The 12,500-nt window shown below is 47.8% G+C and overlaps 1 protein-coding gene across 1 annotated transcript in view; it reads left to right on the plus strand.

Moving 5' to 3' along the window:
* LOC120061677 (ERC protein 2) overlaps positions 1 to 12,500 on the plus strand; it is a 253,027-nt gene that overhangs the window by 188,179 nt on the left and 52,348 nt on the right. Inside the window, exon 13 of the mRNA XM_039011569.1 lies at positions 6,808 to 6,968. Coding sequence (XP_038867497.1) covers positions 6,808 to 6,968 — 161 coding nt within the window. The remainder of the gene's footprint in view (positions 1 to 6,807; positions 6,969 to 12,500) is intronic.

A 12,500-nucleotide genomic window follows, 5' to 3' on the forward strand; every position in this document is an offset into this window, starting at 1 on the left:
GTGTTGGACTGGGCTGGACCGTGTTGGACTGGGCTGGACCGTGTTGGACTGGGCTGGACCGTGTTGGACTGGGCTGGACCGTGCTGGGCTGGGCTGGACTGTGTTGGACTGGGCTGGACCGTGTTGGACTGGGCTGGACCGTGTTGGACTGGGTTGGACCGTGTTGGACTGGGCTGGGTTAAGTCAACTTGACTTGAGTTTCTCTGTCTCTCTTCCTCTGTCTGTTTGTCCGTCTCTCTTCCTCCGTCTCTCTTCCTCTCTGTCTGTTTGTCTGTCTCTCTTCCTTTCTGTCTGTTTGTCTGTCTCTCTTCCTCTCGGTCTGTTTGTCTGTCTCTCTTCCTCCTCTTTCCCTTCATTTTCTCTCACACTCACAAGTTTTTCTTATGGGAGCTATAAAGAGTCAAAGTCAAGAACTAGGTTGTGTGAGCGTGTGTGTGAGCGTGTGTGAGCGTGTGTGTGAGCGTGTGTGTGTGTGTGTGTGTGTGTGAGCGTGTGTGTGTGTGAGCGTGTGCGTGTGTGTGCGTGTGTGTCTGCGGTGAGAAAGAGAAACAGCAAGAGGGTGAGTTTCCTTCTGGTGTGAGCGTGTGTGTGAGCGTGCATTAGAATTAGAGTGACCTTGCATTACTTATGACTGCCAGCAACATGAGCACAATCTGCGGCTAGAACAAGTATGAATACATGATACTGAACAGTGGCGGGTTCACACACACATACACACACGGGTAGAGAGTGCAGGACAAGAGGAGAAGAGCAGAGAATAGACAAAGAGGAGTATTTGTGTAACATTATTGGAACTAATACTACATTTAGTTTAAAAAACGTATCTCAGGAACTGTGAAGTGGCTAAGCACACAGAGAACCCTCTCTCAACATTCCAGCAACTGAAAAACATGGACATTATTTTACTGTCAACACTCAGCTTCACACAGTCACACTGTTCACTGTCCTCACACTGACACACAGCAGCAGCCATCACGGATTCACACAGTCACACTGTTCACTGTCCTCACACTGACACACAACAGCAGCCATCACGGATTCACACAGTCACACTGTTCACTGTCCTCACACTGACACACAGCAGCAGCCATCACGGATTCACACAGTCACACTGTTCACTGTCCTCACACTGACACACAGCAGCAGCCATCACGGATTCACACAGTCACACTGTTCACTGTCCTCACACTGACACACAGCAGCAGCCATCACGGATTCACACAGTCACACTGTTCACTGTCCTCACACTGACACACAGCAGCAGCCATCACGGATTCACACAGTCACACTGTTCACTGTCCTCACACTGACACACAGCAGCAGCCATCACGGATTCACACAGTCACACTGTTCACTGTCCTCACACTGACACACAACAGCAGCCATCACGGATTCACACAGTCACACTGTTCACTGTCCTCACACTGACACACAGCAGCAGCCATCACGGATTCACACAGTCACACTGTTCACTGTCCTCACACTGACACACAGCAGCAGCCATCACGGATTCACACAGTCACACTGTTCACTGTCCTCACACTGACACACAACAGCAGCCATCACGGATTCACACAGTCACACTGTTCACTGTCCTCACACTGACACACAGCAGCAGCCATCACAGATTCACACAGTCAAACTGTTCACTGTCCTCACACTGACACACAGCAGCAGCCATCACGGATTCACACAGTCACATTGTGAGTTAAAAATGAAATACAGCTAACAGCAATCAGATCAGGCTGCTGTTATGATCCTGAGTCAGAGAGAGAGAGTGATATCTTGCTTTGCCATTTATCCAGATCGACGTTACAGGAGATATTAGAGGTAAGTGCCTTGCTCAAGGGCACATCAACACATTTTTCAGCTAGTCAGCTCTGGGATTTGAACCGCCAACCTTTCAGTTACTGGCCCATCTCTTTTAACCGCTAGGCTAGAGAGAGCGAGAGAAGAAGTGATGGAGGAGGAGAGAGCAAGGGAGAAGGAGAGAAGAAGAGATGGAGTGAGAGAGAGCAAGGGAGAAGGAGAGAAGAAGAGATGGAGGGAGAGAGAGCAAGGGAGAAGGAGAGAAGAAGAGATGGAGGGAGAGAGAGCAAGGGAGAAGGAGAGAAGAAGAGATGGAGGGAGAGAGCAAGGGAGAAGGAGAGATGGAGGGAGAGAGAGCAAGGGAGAAGGAGAGAAGAAGAGATGGAGGGAGAGAGAGCAAGGGAGAAGGAGAGAAGAAGAGATAGAGAGAGATAGTGCAAGGGAGAAGGAGAGAAGAAGAGATGGAGGGAGAGAGAGCAAGGGAGAAGGAGAGAAGAAGAGATGGAGGGAGAGAGAGCAAGGGAGAAGGAGAGAAGAAGAGATGGAGGGAGAGAGAGCAAGGGAGAAGGAGAGAAGGAGAGATGGAGGGAGAGAGAGCAAGGGAGAAGGAGAGAAGGATAGATGGAGGGAGAGGGAGCAAGGGAGAAGGAGAGATGGAGGGAGAGGGAGCAAGGGAGAAGGAGAGATGGAGGGAGAGAGAGCAAGGGAGAAGGAGAGATGGAGGGAGAGGGAGCAAGGGAGAAGGAGAGAAGGAGAGAGGGAGAGAAAGGACCAGGTCCTTCTAAAACATCACCTGACTCAGTTTTAGACCGCGCTGCCAGCATCATATTCTCACATTTTTTATCCCTCTTTTCTTTATTCTCCCTTTCTTCCCTCCCTCGCTCCCAGAGTAATCAGTCTCATGATGTTTAATGCGCTGAAAGTCTCCCATCAGCCAGGGCTGCTGAAATGGAGCGTGGGTAATGCCTCGGGTCACTAGACTTCACACCCCCAGCCAGCTCTCTCTCACTCCCTCCCTCTCACTCTCTCCATCTCTCCCTCTTTGTCTATCTTTCTCTGGTTTGCTCAATTATTTCTCTCTCCCCTTCTGTCTCTCTCCCTCTCTGTCCCTCTCTCTCCCTCTCTGTCCCTCTCTCTCTCCCTCTCTGTCCCTCTCTCTCTCCCCTTCTGTCTGTCTCTCTCTCCCTCTGCTCCCCCCTCTCTCTCTCCCTCTCTGTCTGTCTCTCTCTCCCTCTGCTCCCCCTCTCTCTCTCCCTCTCTGTCCATCTCTCTCACCCTCTCTGTGGCGTTTGAACTAGGCCTTTGAACCATCAACACCGACGTGAATGGACAAGAGGGATTTGGCCGGGGCTCTGAGCCCCCAATCAGCTTAATGTCCAACGGGGCTTTAGGTGGTCTTAGCAGGCTTTACCTTGGTGAGGGGGCTTTCCCTTGAAGTTGAGCTAAATTAGCACGCACAGGCTCAGCTCTAAGCTGATTAAGACCCTAATTTCACTAAAATGTATTCCTTATTAATGATGTGATTGTGAAAGGACGACTGGCTATTTGTGTGGCTAGACTCGACAAGGGGTGAGGGGGTTGGGGAGGGATGGAGGGAGAGTTTGGGAGAGGTGCCGGGTTTGGGAGAGGTGCCGGGTTTGGGAGAGGTGCCGGGTTTGGGAGAGGTGCCGGGTTTGGGAGAGGTGCCGGGTTGGCTGCTGAATTTCGGGAGATGTGCTGAGTCTTGGGGGTTATGGGGGGGGGGGGGGGGTAGAGAAACCAGAGATCTTTTGAAACTTTGAAATTTGACATTTGGAGCAACTTCAAAACGGACGTTCTGCAGTGAGACTGTGAGAGCTTGTTGAGAGAGACGTGTTGTAGGGCTGATGTGGATGTTTGGGGACTGGAAGGATGTAGAGGGGTGATCGTTGGAGGACAGGGATTATGTTGGTGTTTTGGGATTTAGAGACCCACTGTACTGATTGTTGAGTGAGGCGTGTCACTCTCTCACTCTCCCTTCGTCTTACATATTCATTTTCTTCTGAATCCTTCTCGTCTCATTTCCCATCTCCTCTTCTCCTCAGATGGGATATTCATGAAGAGTGAGTGAGCACATTTTGGACATCTGTGAAGCACACCTAGCGAGGGGGAGAGAAAAAGAGAGGGGGAGAGACAGAGGGTGTCCTGAAAAATGTGTGAACGATTTGGCCCCTTCATAAAAGAGGCCCAATTCTTTTTTTCCATGTCCTACCACATGGTGAGCCTCTCTCACACACACACACACACACACACACACGCACACACGCACGCGATAACTATGGAAAGAGAGAGTGGACAGTGAAAATTGTTATGATTTTCTTTCTGGGTTCATGGCCCAAGAACAGATATCTTGTATCATTGATGTAGTTAGAAGACTGACAAAGTGCATTATTATTTAAGAGCTATAATTAGATAATTCTGTCTTCAGACCATCTGATCCTCAGCCGAGGACTTCCTGGTGGAGAGTGAGCTACTTCCTGTTAACAGTAAGACACTTCCTGTCAGGATAATAGTCCCCCGAGGACAGGTCTTTCAGGCACCAGCAGAGTGGGACACAGACACCCTACTTGAGGACAGGGTCACCTCTAGCTGACACAGCGTCTTGTCAAAGGTAGAACCTTACAGTTTCCACAATATCAGTCCCCCTTTTAGATACAATATTTCTGTTTTGAGGTATAAACAAAGGAAGGTTATACCTGCTCCAGATATAGTAAGAAGGAGAATAATGTAGGACTAGAATGAGAAAGGCAAGGCTATGTGACCCCTGCTTCCAGCTCTAGGGTCATGTGCCATGTCATTCAGCTGACCTCTGACCCAGGGTAATTTCACCTCTGTCAGTCAGCCATGAGGTAGTACTTTCATTTTATTATCATACCAGAGGAGGAAACACACACACACACACACACACACACACACACACACACACACACACACACACACACACACACACACACACACACACACACACACACACACACACACACACACACACACACACACCTCCCCCTCACACACACATACCCCCCTCACACACACATACCACCCTCACACACACACATACCCCCCACACACACATATCCTCCTCACACACACACATACCCCCCTCACACACACACATACCCCCCTCACACACACGTACCCCCCTCACACACACGTACCTCCCGCACACACCCGTACCCCCCTCACACACACATACCCCCTCACACACACACATACCCCCCTCACACACACGTACCCCCCTCACACACACGTACCCCCCTCACACACCCATACCCCCCTCATACACATGTACTCCCCTCACACACACACATACCCCCCTCACACACAGGGGAAGAAAATAATTTTGTGTATGCATATAAAGAAACGTCCTCTCACTGTCAACTACGTTTATTTTCAGAAAACGTAACATGTGTAAATATTTGTAGGAACATAAGATTCAACAACTGAGACATAAACTGAGCAAGTTCCATAGACATGTGACTAACAGAAATGGAATAATGTGTCCCTGAACAAAGGGGGGTGGGGGGGGAGGGCAAAATCAAAAGTAACAGTCAGAATTTGGTGTGGCCACCAGCTGCATTAAGTACTGCAGTGCATCTTCTCCTCATGGACTGCACCAGATTTTCCAGTTCTTGCTGTGAGATGTTACCCCACTCTTCCACCAAGGCACCTGCAAGTTCACATTTCTGGGGAGGAATGGCCCTAGCCCTCACCCTCTGATCCAACAGGTCCCAGACGTGCTCAATGGGATTGAGATCCAGGTTCTTCGCTGGCCATGGCAGAACACTGACATTCCTGTCTTTCAGGAAATCACGCACAGAACGAACAGTATGGCTGGTGGCATTGTGATGCTGGAGGGTCATGTCAGGATGAGCCTGCAGGAAGGGTACCACATGAGGGAGGAGGATGTCTTCCCTGTAACGCACAGCGTTGAGATGGCCTGCAATGATAACAAGCTCAGTCCGATGATGCTGTGACACACCGCCCCAGACCATGACGGATTCTCCATCTCCAAATCGATCCCGCTCCAGAGTACAGGCCTCGGTGTAACGCTCATTCCTTCGACGATAAACGCGAATCCGACCATCACCCCTGGTAAGACAAAATCACGACTCATCAGTGAAGAGCACTTTTGCCAGTCCTGTCTGGTCCAGCGACGGTGGGTTTGTGCCCATAGGCGACGTTGTTGCCGGTGATGTCTGGTGAGGACCTGCCTTACAACAGGCCTACAAGCCCTCAGTCCAGCCTCTCTCAGCCTATTGCGGACAGTCTGAGCACTGATGGAGGGATTGTGCGTTCCTGGTGTAACTCGGGCAGTTGTTGTTGCCATCCTGTACCTGTCCCGCAGGTGTGATGTTCGGATGTACCGATCCTGTGTTGTTACACCTGGTCTGCCACTGCGAGGACGATCAGCTGTCCGTCCTGTCTCCCTGTAGCGTCTCACAGTACTGACATTGCAATTTATTGCCCTGGCCACATCTGCAGTCCTCATGCCTCCTTGCAGCATGCCTCAGGCACGTTCACGCAGAGGAGCAGGGACCCTGGGCATCTTTCTTATGGTGTTTTTCAGAGTTAGTAGAAAGGCCTCTTTAGTGTCCTAAGTTTTCATAACTGTGACCTTAATTGCCTACCGTCTGTAAGCTGTTAGTGTCTTAACAACCGTTCCACAGGTGCATGTTCATTAATTGTTTATGGGTCATTGAACAAACATTGTTAAACAGTGTTTAAACCCTTTACAATGAAGATCTGTGAAGTTATTTGGATTTTTATGATTTATCTTTGAAAGACAGGGTCCTGAAAAAGGGACGTTTCTTTTTTTGCAGTTTGTTTGTGTGTATTGTATGTGTGTATGCAGTATCTGTGTATGTCAGTGTGTGTCAGTATGTGTCAGTGTGTGTCTCTGTTTGTCAGTGCCTATGGGTATTGTTGCATGCAAGTGGATGTGTTTAACAGCCCTCTCTACCTGTCTGTCTCTCTCAGCTGGAGGAGATGATGAACGCCCTGGAGAAGACCAGGCAGGAGCTGGACACCACCAAGCAGCGCCTCTCCACTACCCAGCACTCCCTGCACGAGCGGGACGGTCACCTGACCAACCTGAGGCTGGAGAGACGCAAACAGCTGGAGGAGATATTGGAGATGAAGTGAGTCTATACCTGTCTGTCTGTATGTGTCTGTCTGTCTGTCTGTCTGTCTGTCTGTCTGTCTGTCTGTCTGTCTGTCTGTCTGTCTGTCTGTCTGTCTGTCTGTCTGTCTGTCTGCGTCTATCTATCTGGCTGTCTCCTTAGTTCTTTGTCTCTCTTTTTTGCCATCTCTGCCTCTGGACATATAGTATAGTTGTCTGTTTCTCTCTCTGGACATATAGTATAGTTGTCTGTTTCTCTCTCTGGACATATAGTATAGTTGTCTGTTTCTCTCTCTGGACATATAGTATAGTTGTCTGTTTCTCTCTCTGGACATATAGTATAGTTGTCTGTTTCTCTCTCTGCACATATAGTATAGTTGTCTGTTTCTACCTCTGGACATATAGTATAGTTGTCTGTTTCTCTCTCTGGACATATAGTATAGTTGTCTGTTTCTCTCTCTGGACATATAGTATAGTTGTCTGTTTCTCTCTCTGGACATATAGTATAGTTGTCTGTTTCTACCTCTGGACATATAGTATAGTTGTCTGTTTCTACCTCTGGACATATAGTATAGTTGTCTGTTTCTCTCTCTGGACATATAGTATAGTTGTCTGTTTCTCTCTCTGCACATATAGTATAGTTGTCTGTTTCTCTCTCTGGACATATAGTATAGTTGTCTGTTTCTCTCTCTGGACATATAGTATAGTTGTCTGTTTCTACCTCTGGACATATAGTATAGTTGTCTGTTTCTCTCTCTGGACATATAGTATAGTTGTCTGTTTCTACCTCTGGACATATAGTATAGTTGTCTGTTTCTACCTCTGGACATATAGTATAGTTGTCTGTTTCTCTCTCTGGACATATAGTATAGTTGTCTGTTTCTCTCTCTGGACATATAGTATAGTTGTCTGTTTCTCTCTCTGGACATATAGTATAGTTGTCTGTTTCTCTCTCTGGACATATAGTATAGTTGTCTGTTTCTCTCTCTGGACATATAGTATAGTTGTCTGTTTCTCTCTCTACACATATAGTATAGTTGTCTGTTTCTACCTCTGGACATATAGTATAGTTGTCTGTTTCTCTCTCTGGACATATAGTATAGTTGTCTGTTTCTCTCTCTGGACATATAGTATAGTTGTCTGTTTCTCTCTCTGGACATATAGTATAGTTGTCTGTTTCTCTCTCTGGACATATAGTATAGTTGTCTGTTTCTACCTCTGGACATATAGTATAGTTGTCTGTTTCTACCTCTGGACATATAGTATAGTTGTCTGTTTCTCTCTCTGGACATATAGTATAGTTGTCTGTTTCTCTCTCTGCACATATAGTATAGTTGTCTGTTTCTCTCTCTGGACATATAGTATAGTTGTCTGTTTCTACCTCTGGACATATAGTATAGTTGTCTGTTTCTCTCTCTGGACATATAGTATAGTTGTCTGTTTCTACCTCTGGACATATAGTATAGTTGTCTGTTTCTACCTCTGGACATATAGTATAGTTGTCTGTTTCTACCTCTGGACATATAGTATAGTTGTCTGTTTCTCTCTCTGGACATATAGTATAGTTGTCTGTTTCTCTCTCTGGACATATAGTATAGTTGTCTGTTTCTCTCTCTGGACATATAGTATAGTTGTCTGTTTCTCTCTCTGGACATATAGTATAGTTGTCTGTTTCTCTCTCTGGACATATAGTATAGTTGTCTGTTTCTCTCTCTACACATATAGTATAGTTGTCTGTTTCTACCTCTGGACATATAGTATAGTTGTCTGTTTCTCTCTCTGGACATATAGTATAGTTGTCTGTTTCTCTCTCTGGACATATAGTATAGTTGTCTGTTTCTCTCTCTGGACATATAGTATAGTTGTCTGTTTCTCTCTCTGGACATATAGTATAGTTGTCTGTTTCTACCTCTGGACATATAGTATAGTTGTCTGTTTCTACCTCTGGACATATAGTATAGTTGTCTGTTTCTCTCTCTGGACATATAGTATAGTTGTCTGTTTCTCTCTCTGCACATATAGTATAGTTGTCTGTTTCTCTCTCTGGACATATAGTATAGTTGTCTGTTTCTACCTCTGGACATATAGTATAGTTGTCTGTTTCTCTCTCTGGACATATAGTATAGTTGTCTGTTTCTACCTCTGGACATATAGTATAGTTGTCTGTTTCTACCTCTGGACATATAGTATAGTTGTCTGTTTCTACCTCTGGACATATAGTATAGTTGTCTGTTTCTACCTCTGGACATATAGTATAGTTGTCTGTTTCTCTCTCTGGACATATAGTATAGTTGTCTGTTTCTACCTCTGGACATATATTATAGTTGTCTGTTTCTACCTCTGGACATATAGTATAGTTGTTTGTTTCTCTCTCTGGACATATAGTGTAGTTGTCTGTTTCTACCTCTGGACATATAGTATAGTTGTCTGTTTCTACCTCTGGACATATATTATAGTTGTCTGTTTCTACCTCTGGACATATAGTATAGTTGTCTGTTTCTACCTCTGGACATATAGTATAGTTGTCTGTTTCTACCTCTGGACATATAGTATAGTTATCTATTTCTCTCGCTCTCTCCCTCCCTGTCTGTTTTCTCTCTCTCTCCCTCTTTCTCTCCCTCTCTCTCGTTCTTCACTGTTTAACCTTTTCTTGTGGCAACAGGTAACAAATATTGCTGCTGTGATGGCACACTGTGGTATTTCACCCAGTAGATATGGGAGTTTATCAACATTGGATTCGTTTTCTAATTCTTTGTGGATCTGTGTAATCTGAGGGAAATATGTGTCTCTAATATGGTCATACATTTGGCAGGAGGTTAGGAAGTGCAGCTCAGTTTCCACCTCATTTTGTGGGCAGTGTGCACATAGCCTGTTTTCTCTTGAGAGCCAGGTCTGCCTACGGTGACCTTTCTCAATAGCAAGGCTATGCTCACTGAGTCTGTATCAGGTATTCTGGCGCTGTGTACTCTCTGTTTAGGCCCAAGTTGCATTCTAGTTTCTGTTTGTCTCTCTCTGTCTCTCTGTCTCTGTCTCTCTGTCTCTGTCTCTCTGTCTCTCTGTCTCTCTGTCTCTGTCTCTCTCTGTCTCTGTCTCTCTCTGTCTCTGTCTCTCTCTGTCTCTGTCTCTGTCTCTCTGTCTTGAAATATTGTAATTTTCTCTTTTCTTGCTCTGTTTTGCTTTTGGTGTGTCTCCGGACCGGTCTGTATTGGGCTTTGTCTCTGGGCCGGTCTGTATTGGGCTTTGTCTCTGGGCCGGTCTGTATTGGGCTTTGTCTCTGGTCCGGTCTGTATTGGGATTTGTCTCTGGGCCGGTCTGTATTGGGCTTTGTCTCTGGGCCGGTCTGTATTGGGCGTTTGTCTCTGGGCCGGTCTGTTTTGGTGTGTCTCCGGACCGGTCTGTATTGGGCTTTGTCTCTGGGCCGGTCTGTATTGGGCTTTGTCTCTGGGCCGGTCTGTATTGGGCTTTGTCTCTGGGCCGGTCTGTATTGGGCTTTGTCTCTGGGCCGGTCTGTATTGGGCTTTGACTCTGGGCCGGTCTGTATTGGGCTTTGTCTCTGGGCCGGTCTGTATTGGGCGTTTGTCTCTGGGCCGGTCTGTTTTGGGCTTTGTCTCTGGGCCGGTCTGTATTGGGCTTTGTCTCTGGGCCGGTCTGTATTGGGCTTTGTCTCTGGGCCGGTCTGTTTTGGGCTTTGTCTCTGGGCCGGTCTGTTTTGGGCTTTGTCTCTGGGCCGGTCTGTTTTAGGCTTTGTCTCTGGGCCGGTCTGTATTGGGCTTTGTCTCTGGGCCGGTCTGTATTGGGCTTTGTCTCTAGGCCGGTCTGTATTGGGCTTTGTCTCTGGGCCGGTCTGTATTGGGCTTTGTCTCTGGGCCGGTCTGTTTTGGGCTTTGTCTCTGGGCCGGTCTGTATTGGGCTTTGTCTCTGGGCCGGTCTGTTTTGGGCTTTGTCTCTGGACCGGTCTGTTTTAGGCTTTGTCTCCAGACTGGTCTGTTTTGGGCTTTGTCTCCGGGCCGGTCTGTTTTGGGCTTTGTCTCTGGGCCGGTCTGTTTTGGGCTTTGTCTCTGGGCCGGTCTGTATTGGGCTTTGTCTCTGGGCCGGTCTGTTTTGGGCTTTGTCTCCAGACTGGTCTGTTTTGGGCTTTGTCTCTGGGCCGGTCTGTATTGGGCTTTGTCTCTGGGCCGGTCTGTATTGGGCTTTGTCTCTGGGCCGGTCTGTATTGGGCTTTGTCTCTGGGCCGGTCTGTTTTGGGCTTTGTCTCTGGGCCGGTCTGTTTTGGGCTTTGTCTCCATACTGGTCTGTTTTGAGCTTTGTCTCTGGACCGGTCTGTTTTGGGCTTTGTCTCCAGACTGGTCTGTATTGGGCTTTGTCTCCATACTGGTCTGTTTTGGGCTTTGTCTCTGGGCCGGTCTGTTTTGGGCTTTGTCTCCATACTGGTCTGTTTTGGGCTTTGTCTCTGGGCCGGTCTGTATTGGGCTTTGTCTCTGGGCCGGTCTGTATTGGGCTTTTTCTCCGGACTGGTCTGTTTTAGGCTTTGTCTCCGGACCGGTCTGTTTTAGGCTTTGTCTCTGGGCCGGTCTGTTTTGGGCTTTGTCTCTGGACCGGTCTGTTTTGGGCTTTGTCTCCATACTGGTCTGTTTTGGGCTTTTTCTCTTGGCTGGTCTGTATTGGGCTTTGTCTCTGGGCCGGTCTGTATTGGGCTTTGTCTCTGGGCCGGTCTGTATTGGGCTTTTTCTCCGGACTGGTCTGTTTTAGGCTTTGTCTCCGGACCGGTCTGTTTTAGGCTTTGTCTCTGGGCCGGTCTGTTTTGGGCTTTGTCTCTGGACCGGTCTGTTTTGGGCTTTGTCTCCATACTGGTCTGTTTTGGGCTTTTTCTCTTGGCTGGTCTGTATTGGGCTTTGTCTCTGGGCCGGTCTGTATTGGGCTTTGTCTCTGGGCCGGTCTGTATTGGGCTTTGTCTCCGGGCCGGTCTGTTTTGGGCTTTGTCTCCAGACTGGTCTGTTTTGGGCTTTCTCTCCAGACTGGTCTGTTTTGGGCTTTGTCTCTGGACCGGTCTGTTTTGGGCTTTGTCTCCAGACTGGTCTGTTTTGGGCTTTGTCTCTGGACCGGTCTGTTTTGGGCTTTGTCTCCATACTGGTCTGTTTTGGGCTTTGTCTCCAGACTGGTCTGTTTTGGGCTTTGTCTCTGGGCCGGTCTGTTTTGGGCTTTGTCTCTGGGCCGGTCTGTTTTGGGCTTTGTCTCTGGACCGGTCTGTTTTAGGCTTTGTCTCCAGACTGGTCTGTTTTGGGCTTTGTCTCTGGGCCGGTCTGTTTTGGGCTTTGTCTCTGGACCGATCTGTTTTGGGCTTTGTCTCTGGGCCGGTCTGTTTTGGGCTTTGTCTCCAGACTGGTCTGTTTTGGGCTTTGTCTCCGGGCCGGTCTGTTTTGGGCTTTGTCTCTGGACCGATCTGTTTTGGGCTTTGTCTCTGGGCCGGTCTGTTTTGGGCTTTGTCTCCAGACTGGTCTGTTTTGGGCTTTGTCTCCAGACTGGTCTGTTTTGGGCTTTGTCTCCATACCGG

This window comes from Salvelinus namaycush, chromosome 16 (genome assembly GCF_016432855.1).
Source record: "Salvelinus namaycush isolate Seneca chromosome 16, SaNama_1.0, whole genome shotgun sequence".
NCBI lineage: Eukaryota > Metazoa > Chordata > Actinopteri > Salmoniformes > Salmonidae > Salvelinus > Salvelinus namaycush.